At 41.6% G+C, this 10,523-nt stretch overlaps 1 protein-coding gene across 1 annotated transcript in view; it reads left to right on the top strand.

The window, feature by feature from the left end:
* lama2 (laminin, alpha 2) overlaps positions 1 to 10,523 on the top strand; it is a gene marked incomplete at its 5' end in the record, with an annotated part of 234,410 nt that overhangs the window by 134,291 nt on the left and 89,596 nt on the right. The window contains 4 exon segments of the mRNA XM_014015734.1: positions 6,805 to 6,911; positions 7,298 to 7,570; positions 8,804 to 8,984; positions 9,835 to 9,971. Coding sequence (XP_013871188.1) covers positions 6,805 to 6,911; positions 7,298 to 7,570; positions 8,804 to 8,984; positions 9,835 to 9,971 — 698 coding nt within the window.

Raw genomic sequence — 10,523 nt, 5'->3', positions numbered from 1 at the left:
GTGACAGGCTGAGTCATTTCTACCTTCAACGTTCTCTAGTTTCAAGAGTCGATCATCAGATATTGTCCAAGATTAACCTTCAGGGTGGATATAGCTCGCTAGCAGCCTCGCACCGAGGACCTATCCACGTCATCATTTACCCAGAATGCTTTGCATGTAAATAAAATGGCCCCGTCCGTGTAATATATTTTTTAACTTTTAGTTTAAAAATGATAAAAACTAAACAACCTACAGTATTTAACAGTCTTTATTTTACAGTTAAAATAAATGCCTATCAAATAAAATCTAATGTTACAACTAATCAGGGATCCCTTTAAGCATCAAGCCTCGGCACACCTGACAATGAATAAATAACTGTAACATATTTATCCGGAACAGTTAGTCTTATGATTGTCAACAAACTCTGAGTGTTCTTAACATTTTAGAGAACCTGTAATTAAAAAGAAACTCACTGTTTTCAATGGGTCTTTATGGAGAGTGCCAGCAGTGCAGCTTTGTGTCTCAGCAGGGGTGTTACACTGAAGAGCACAGTGTCCTTATGAAACTTAGCTGAAATCATTTAAATGGTAGCCCTAATACGTCGACTGAAACACTGAGTAGATAGTCCACCATCTGGAGTGTGGATGTGTGTGTCGACGAGCAGCTGTGCCAGTAGGAGGTGTGATGTCGGATCGGCCCACTGACTGCCAGCTGAGCTTGAGAGTGAGAATAAGAACTATACCTGTAAAAGAAAAAGAGGGGGAGGGTCTGAGAGGCACAGAGAGTTGTGTACAGATGGCACTTGTTCGTGAAAACCTTCATTAAAAGCTGCGCTGCTGACAAAAACAGAAGCACCGAGGGGAAGACGGAGACCTTCCACTGAGCAGCAGACAGGCTGAGCGATAAACAGATAAGTACGTGTCAGAGCAGCACAAAGGCAGCGAGACAGACTCACAAAGGGTATTAATGTGGATTTGATAGTTCATTGTCCTCTGCTTGTTTCCCCCTCTCCACCCACCTAAATGGTTATTGATTAATCAGCCTGATCTATTGCTCTCCTGCAGTACTGATCAGCCGCTCGTGTCTGGGAGACGCAGGGTTTCTTATCGATCCTGTATGAATGACAAAAGACTACCAAGAATTATTAAAAGACAACAACTCTCTCCCTGCCTCTTTGTCCCGATCACTCCCAGTCTTAATGAATTTTATTGAGTGGAGCAGGAGAGTTCAGGCCAAGTCCATTTGTGAACTATTAAACCTAGAAAAAAAATCCTTTACATTTGGTTTTTCTATCACAGTTCTCATTTCAGGTCATTCTGTGTCTTTCCCCCAATAATGCTTCAGTTTAATTCTTGTTGAAAAGGGAAAATGGTTTGATTTCTTTCTTTTTCTTTTTTGCAAGCAAACTTCACAAAGCAATTTGTCTGCCGAATAAATTTGAAGATAAAAACCCACGAACCATTTCTCACATTGGGGGAAGAGTCATTTGAAAGTTGTTGCAAACGTTTGTCCAACTTCCAGAACTAAGTAGAAATGTAGCTATTCAATAATTTACTTCCTGTGTGACTGAAACCTAATGAACATTTTGCAAATGCTTTACATGTTAAATCAATAAACTCTTTGGGGAAACTTACATTCTGCACTTCTTGACTGGAGGAGTGTGAAGACTGGGACACTTGTCTGTGTAGTTCTGCCTCCCTCCGTGAATAAAAGCAAAACAAAATAAATGGACTATAAGAAGAGGTAATGACCCTCATCCAATATACTACCAGTTTTAACCAAGCAAAGCTGAAATCACTGATGCCTTTAATTAGCCAGAGACAATTACAACTGAAATTTTTATTACAGGCAAATGTCAGTGATTTCCTGTTGGGTAATGAGAAAAAATATTGTCTCATTGTGTGCATCTAAAGTAATAATAATCATAAGATTGATCTAAAATTAGATCCAATATTGTAATGCACTTCTTTATGTTGCACTTTCTATTGATAAAATACCACATTAGTCTGATATTTAGGAGATAAAAGGAAGACCTAACCCTCATTGAAAGAATGAATATGACTTTTTCTGAACTATTACCTCACAGAATTAGTAAAAGAACTTCTAAATATGGTCTGGACTTACCAACTACAATTTGGTGGTCTTCATTCTCCTCTGGTTCTGGGTCAGACTCTGGTTCTGGGTCAGACTCTGGCTCCAACATATAAAGCTGGATGGATAAGTCTTCTCTTGTTCACATCTTTTAATTCATTTTTTAAATAAAAGTTTCTGTGCTGCTATAAAACCGTAAACCCCTCCAACAAACTGTAAAGGACTGCATTGGAAGCTGGAGGGGGCGGGGTTTGAAGCTGCTCGTTTGGATCTAAAGAGACAGTCTCAAAATGAGTGGATCTGAGATGCACCTCAGAAAATGGGCGGGGCTTGTGGAGTTACAATAAGGAGGAATTTAAAATAAAGCATTGCAGTTCCACTTTATAAAGACCCCAACTGAAGAATTTCAACGTGAAGAAGGATTTTAATGCATATGTCTCTATAAGTTTGTATTGAGAATTTATACATTTATAACCATGTTGGTCAAAGCTTATAAATCATTTTATAAGCAGTCTTGTGTAATGTAGTAAGTGCTTTAAATATTTTTGATGACTCAGCTATTAACATCAAATTTAGCTCAAAGTTTTCCTAAGGTCAGTTAGCTTTAGCAGCCATCTGGAAGGAGGTTGACTCCAAACGTTAATTAGCTGTAGATGATTACTTCCTGACAGTTTCAGTAAATCCAACATGAATAGTATGTGTAGATGTAGATGCTGATGTGTGGGAGGGTGTGTGTGCCCATCTCCACTGTGTCTGTAACCTTCTGTGTTTGAGACTGTGTGGTTGTTGTTGTTGTTGTGGGGTTCCTCCATCGTCTCACAGCCATGCCCATCCTTTCTTTTACACTGGAGATAAAAGAACGCCAGGAGGCAGAGCAGCCTTGTACCGTGTGCGTCCCTGCGATGTGATATGATGCGTGTCGCTGGTTTCATTGCAGAGTTTACATTATGTGCCATTCTGCGTGCATACTCGTTTATGCGGTAACAGCTTATGTAACAGATGGAAGGTGTGATGCTGAAGTTTTTCATTGTGCATCTAAGAGGCTGATTGGCGTAAATAGGTGTCATTTGCAGTCAGCAGGGATTTAAGCTCCTAAAGTTTGCATTAGATGAAGCTGTGAAAAGTGTCTTAATTAGAGAGTTGGTTTTGTCTAACAAATTTATTCCTGTATAGCACTGTGCAAAAATTACTAACCGTTCCCATATGTTTTGTTATACTTTGCTTTTATGAAGATACGCTTTGTGGTCTTGTTCAGTAGTTCTTCAGGCTTTTTAAAGGACTTCTAAAGTTTTTCTTTGGATGTTGGCTCCTAAGTAAGCAACTAAGTCGGGCTCGTTTCCGGTGAGAGTTGGACTCCGCCAAGGCTGCCCTTTGTCACCAATTCTGTTCATTATTTTCATGGACAGAATTTCTAGGCGCAGCCGAGGTGTTGAGGGGATCCGTTCTGGTGGCCTTAGGATCGCATCTCTGCTTTTTGCGGATGATGTGGTCCTGTTGGCTTCATCGGAACGAGATCTGCTGCTCTCGCTGGAGCGGTTCGCGACCAGGATGAGGCTCAGTGCCTCCAAATCCGAGGCCATGGTCTTGAGCCGGAAAAAGGTATAGTGCCTTCTCCGGGTCAGGGGGGTCGTCCTGTCTCAAGTGGAGGAGTTTAAGTATCTGGGGATCTTGTTCACGAATGGGGGAAGAAGGGAGCGGGAGATCGACAGGCGGATTGGCGCAGCGTCTGCTGTAAAGTGGGCGCTGTACCGGTCCGTCGTGGTGAAGAGAGAGCTGAGTCAGAAAGCGAAGCCCTCGGTTTACCGGTCGATCTACGTTCCTACCCTCATCTATGGTCATGAGCTTTGGGTCRTGACGAAAGAACGAGGTCCCGGATACAAGCGGCCAAAATGGGTTTCCTCCGCAGGGTGGCTGGGCTCTCCCTTAGAGATAGAGTGAGAAGCTCGGTCATCCGGGAGGGACTCAGAGTAGAGCCGCTGCTCCTCCACTTTGAGAGGAGCCAGTTGAGGTGGCTCGGGCATCTGGTAAGGATACCTCCTGGACGCCTCCCTGGTGAGGTGTTCCGGGCACGTCCCACCGGGAGGAGGCCCAGAGGAAGACCCAGGACACGCTGGAGGGACTATGTCTCTCGGCTGGCCTGGGAACACCTTGGAGTTCCCCCGGAGGAGCTGGAAGAAGTGGCTGGGGAGAGGGAGGTCTGGGCCTCCCTTCTGAAGCTGCTGCCCCCGCGACCCGACCCCGGATAGGCGGAAGAAAATGGATGGATGGATGGATATTGGCTCCTGTAGTCCAATTAAGATCACTGTTCCTCCAAAAGGATGGCAGTAGTAGATGTCAACTACTTTTAAAGGAGACACGTGGTTTAAAATCCTTCTTTTCCACAATTAAATTATCCAGTTAACTGCAATGCTTTGGTCTGAATTCCTCTTAATGCTGCATTCACACTGAACGCGATTTCAGCGTCAAAATTGCGTCCAACGCTTTAAGTTGGATGCGTGTGACCTTTGAGGTCAGATGCAAGTCAAAATTGCTCTTGAAGAGCTTGACGCACATCTAGTGCTTCGACAGCCCCACCCTGTTGGTCTCTGTTTAATGGTGGATGAAATAAAAAGTGTCTTTGCTTTATTTACTGAGTGCAAGAGAACGTCGCACTCATCAGATAATTAATTCATAATTAGATAATTCAGAGATGTTCTGAGTTTAGTGAGTTTCATCACCCAGGAGCTGCGAGCTAACGAGGCTTGCTTTCAGAACTATTTTTGTCCCGAGTCCAGTTTGATGAGCCGCTGACCCGCATTGGTGCTGATATCGCCTGCCTGGACACCGACTACAGGCACTTGATTTCAGCTAAAGAGCTCCTGTCCATCTGTTTCAGGTTAGTGGACATCATTCAGGAAACTGTCCTATCGGACAGTCACTACGTCACACAGTGGAGTCTCTCTGATTGGTTGACTCGCTGCGTCGAGCTGCAAAATTTCAGATTTTCCAACTCTAGCGTCCGACACACTTGACGTGCGAATCCTGCAAATCTGTCAAATCGCTCTGCAGCACTTCCCGACGTTGCTTGACGCGTGTCCACCATAGACTTTGCAGGTAAATGCTCCTGACACTGAAATTGCGGTTGATGTGAACGCAGCATTATTGTAACTAGGGATGGGTACTTTTGACATTTGAATCGATTCGGTACCAATATTCGGTACCTGGGAATCAGTACCGGGACATAATGGTACCAATTTTCAAAAAGAAAAAAATAAGTAGGTCCTCTGGATGGGTTCTTCTTTAGTGAAACGTTTCGTCTCTCGTCCGAGAGACTTCTTGTCTGATGAGTTTCAGGTGAACTCAGACTTATAAGCACTGCCTCCACATGGTGGACAAACAGGTTAGTCACATGCAAAAGAGGGCCATCGCTTAACAATAGGCTTGATTAGCTATATTGTTCATAGAGGGTGTGCCCCATCACCTGACTTATTGGTTTGGATGCTGTGGTTCTTAGGTGTCGAGTCATGTGTATGTAGTGAATGCAGGTGGAGCTCAAAGTCCCCTTGTTTTATTATTTTTTTACCAATTTTCGGTACTTTGTGTGTTTTGTTTTTTAATTATAAACTATTTTTTATTTATTTAACTTATTTATTTCTCAATATATAAAATTTAACAAATATCAAAACAACATCCATCTCTTTGTATTGCAACATCTGTTGTGTAACTTATTTCTTTAAAGTAAAAACTCTTGAAAACAACAAGACTGTTTTGTCTTATTGCACAAATTAAAATCCAGCTCCATTGATGTCATTTCGCCTCTAGAAAAACTGTGTGATGGAGGTCCATGGAAGGCAAATAAGTTTAAATCAAAAAAGCAAAAGAGAATTGAGTTAAAATAAAAAAAAAAGGTATTCAAGCTACATTTTGAGCATCCAAAACGCATCCAACACTTCAAGTTAGCTGCTTGTTGCTCTTTCAGGTCAGACGTGTTCACACTGTCGGGAAGCTCCTCTGTTGTTTTCCTTTGCCAGTCTCTGTTTAATGGTGGATGAAATAAAGATAGTGTCGATACTTTATTTACTTTAAGCAAGCGAATGTCGTGTTCACAAGATAATTAATCCACCAGATAATTCAGAGGCAGTCTGTTCAGTGAGGCTCACTTCATGCTACGTTCAGACGCTCTGTTTACTGAAGCAGCGGCTGCTGACGTCGTTACGCTCTTGCATGATGCTGCGTTCAGGACAAGCATGGAAAACTCACCACTCTTACGCCAATACGGTCGCAATGCTGCGTTCAGGACAAGCATGGAAAACTCACCACTCTTACGCCAATACGGTCGCAAAGATGCGTTTAGGTACCGAAACATGGTACTGTTTGATGTTACGTGAATAGATACTCTGTAGTACCGACAGAATTCGGTCGGTACTTAAAAAAGTATCGAATTCGGTACCCATCCCTAATTGTAACTCCACAAGCCCCACCCATTTTCTGAGGCTTGTCTCAGATCAACTCGCTTTGAGGCTGTCTCTTTAAATCCAGAGGAGGTACTTCCTCATTTAGAGGTTCAGTTGCAAAAACTGTGATGTAATAGCTCAGAAAACATCATAGAGAACAGAGAAAACTGAACTGGTTGAAGAAATACGAGCCAAACAGGATATAAATAGATCTCCGTATTACAACACATTTTCTGTCGCAGCCTCAACCAAGTCGGGACAAGTTCACGATCCCATGACTCAGTTTCTCCTCTCCTTTTAGCCTGCCACTGCAACACCAATGGTTCTGTGTCTGAGCTTTGCAACAAGGACAGCGGTCAGTGCCCGTGCAGAGAGAACGTGGTTGGGCGACAGTGCGATGAGTGCGTGGTAAGCATTCCTTTAAGTTATGACTTTTTCCTTTTTCTTTTACTGCTGAATCAAATTCTATAATTTGTTGTAATATTTTGTTCTTTCCAGAAGAAGAAATTTTTATTTAGGTGTATTTTTAGGACATTATTTAATGTTGGCCAGAAGACGGGAACAAAAGCTTTTGTAGTTTTCAGTATATGTGACATGAAATGTGTTTAAAGTAAACAGATTCTTTTCTTTTATTATTCACCCATATATAAGATTTTTCTGTGAATTATCTTATTTCACGTTTTATTGCAGGTTTTTCAGCAGTTTATTCACTTTTATTTGTTCTCAGTCTGTTTTGACTCATTGTCGTTGGTTCTTTGCCTCGCCTCCATCCCTCTGCGTTGTGATTGGTCCAGCCTAACTGCTGGTGGGATGCAGAGCGGGAGGAGTGCATGCCGTGTCGCTGCAGCTCCTACGGCTCCATGTCTCAGCGCTGCGACATCGAGGGGCGCTGCATCTGTCGGCCCGGCTTCGTGGGTCGGCGCTGTGACCTGCGTCGCCTGAGCTATGAAAGGCGGGAGACGCGGCGGCCCGTAGAGCGGGTTCCCATTGAAGCTGCGCAGCAGAGATGGGGGGGCACCTCCCGTACCGGGGGTTGCCCCAGGGGAGCGTACAGGCCTCAGGCGGGGGTAACGCACTGCATGTGGATGGCAGTGGTGTGTTTAAAGCAGCATGGATGTGTTTCTAACACCTGGAGATTTTTATTGCAGGAAAAATAAAGGAAGTATTCACTTAGTTTCAAGGGCCTGGATTTGATAAAACATTAAGGCTTGCATGACTTTTTGTATTTAAATAAGAAAATTTACATATAAAACCCATACCTATTGATATTTATACTTAAATAATTAATACTGTGTGGTGTAAATGTGAGAATTCAGCTCCTTGAACCAACCTGCATTGGCAAAGCACAAAAAGGTTGTTTATTCTGTGTCAAACTACTTTAAACCCATATTTTAATTTGTTTGTTGTTTTTTAATTTGAAACTTAACACTTTTAGCTATTTTCTCCATCTTGCAAGGACTCATTTACTCAAGCAGGGGTTTCTTTTGTGGGCAGAGTTTGTCCTAACAGTGATTGGCTGAGTTTTTGGTGTGGGCGGAGTTTGACTTAACCATGACTTGTCAAGTTCTTGGTGTGGGCGGAGTTTGACTTAACAACGATTTGTCAAGTTCTTGGTGTGGGCGGAGTTTGACTTAACCATGATTTGTCAAGTNTTGTCAAGTTCTTGGTGTGGGCGGAGTTTGACTTAACCATGATTTGTCAAGTTCTTGGTGTGGGCGGAGTTTGACTTAACCACGATTTGTCAAGTTCTTGGTGTGGGCGGAGTTTGTCCTGTAATTCCCTGAGTTCATTGGGCGGAGTTTGGCAAATCCATGACTGGTCATATTCACTTTTCTTGTGGGGCAAGTTGAAAGACGATGGGATTGTAAAATTTTTGTGAACATGTAAATATAATTTATTGTCCCTCCACATGAATGGTGTAATTTATAGTTTAAAACAGAACAATGTCTCAAATAACATTATTGTGAACATGTGCATTTACATTTTTTACTTCAAATTTTGTGCGGCTAGAACCTTTCTGTCTCGAGTTATGGCTAAAATTAATGTTTTATATTTGAAAATAAAAGTGCTTTCTGGCACTTTTGTACCCCCAGATACCTAGCGTTCATTAAACCCCACCCAAAATAGTCAATCCAACCAATCACGTCCTCAACAAACTGTCCCCACAAAAGTCAAACAGACCAGTTGTGTCTTGGAACAACTCCTCCCACACACCCCTACTTGATTTACTCAGTGGTCCAAAGTCCTAATTAACGTTTTTAACCAGAATTCTGCTCATTGACTTTATTATTTTTTTTCAGCCTCTGACTCACGGCATCACTACAGGTGGAGTGTGTGTCCCGTGTCACTGCAGCTCGTTTGGTTCCAAGTCATTTGACTGCGATGAATTGGGTCAGTGTCGATGTCAGCCGGGTGTCACCGGACCCAAATGTGACCGATGCTCGAGAGGATTCTTCAACTTCCAGGAGGGCGGGTGCACACGTAAGGAGACAACCTTCAAGTTTCTTTAAGTTTCTGGAGTGTTGTGCTTTGATTTGTGATGAAAGTGATGTTACCACTTTTTAGTTCACACAAATTACCCACCACCTTTAACGCTACAGTTATAACCTGCCAAGATGATCCTATAATTAGGAGAATACCTAATTTAATCCTAATATCTGTACAACTGGTTGAGTTTTAGCCTTTTTCAAAAGTCAGTTGTAGCAGCCAGCTTGAATTAGACCCCAAAAGTTAATCAGTAGACCTTCATCCAATGAATACTTTGAGTGCTTCATTAAAATCCAATTTGTTTATATTTAAACTTGCCTAAACTTAAGTCAGCAGGCTTCCTTTAATTAAGTTTTAATAAGAACATTCATGCAATAGTTATTTTAACAACGCAGTAAATGAGCATATGCACACACAGGCATAAATATTATCAGTCTTTTATCTCCTGTAGCAAAGAATAACTACAGTCACTCCAACATGTCTGTATTTAAATGGAATTAAAAAAGAATAAAGAAAAATATTAAATAAGTTTGTATTAAAAAAACTGCAGAGATTAAATTATGCAAATTATTTACTAAATTTATATTTCTTAGTTAATTTTCAATCCTTTTTGTTTCTTTTAAAGTTTCCTTTCTCCCTGCCAGTCATCACAGCTGCTCCTTGTTCTTAATCAGCACACCTGTTTCCACGTACCTAATTAGTGCATGAACTTCAGATTGAGTGAGGAAGAAAGGAAAACAGATTGTTGAATTTAAGAAATTCATGGTGATTTTTCTGTAGCTGTGGGACTTGTGTTAACAGATTTCTTTCTGAAAACTCACTCGTTGCCTCCCTGACTTTGCAGCTTGTCAGTGCAGTCATGTGGGGAATAACTGTGATGCAAACACAGGTCAGTGTATCTGTCCTCCTCACACCATCGGAGAGAGGTGCGATCGTTGTGCTCCCAATTACTGGGGCCACGATATCGTCACTGGATGCAAGGTAACAAGCTTTTAATTTTATTTCCACCCTGTAGGAATGTGGATTCAATTTTTATCCCATATCGATGTGAAACGTGAATTCAAAAAAGAACGTTAAAACCCTTTAAAATAAAACCAACATCATGTGATTATCAGGCAGGTAAACAAGCTCGTGATTTCTGCTGTAATTCATAGCTGAATCAGGCCTTTGTGATCATTTTTTGCTCATAGCTCAATGTTAAAATGTCTTTTCTTTTACGTCGGAAGCATTTGGCATTCTAAAAACAAAAATACTTGACAAAATCCAGTAAAGGTAGCAGAAAAGGTATAAAGCAATGTGAAAAGACTCATGTCACCAAAATACATCAAATCAACTTGATGTGTGTTGGAATTCCATAAAATGAAAACCATTTAAAAACCATCCTGATGCATCTCAGTAATTCAGGTAAAAAATCTAAAAGAAAAAAAATTGTGTAGGTCTTCTGGACGGGTTCTTCTCTAATGAAACGTTTCGTCTCTCCTCCAAGAGACTTCTTCAGTCTGAGAGTTTCAGGCAAAATTCAGGCTTTTAAGC

Source organism: Austrofundulus limnaeus, unplaced genomic scaffold (genome assembly GCF_001266775.1).
Source record: "Austrofundulus limnaeus strain Quisiro unplaced genomic scaffold, Austrofundulus_limnaeus-1.0 Scaffold133, whole genome shotgun sequence".
NCBI lineage: Eukaryota > Metazoa > Chordata > Actinopteri > Cyprinodontiformes > Rivulidae > Austrofundulus > Austrofundulus limnaeus.
The sequence above is the reverse complement of the archived record's forward strand: the minus strand, read 5'-3'. Positions and strand labels throughout refer to the sequence as shown.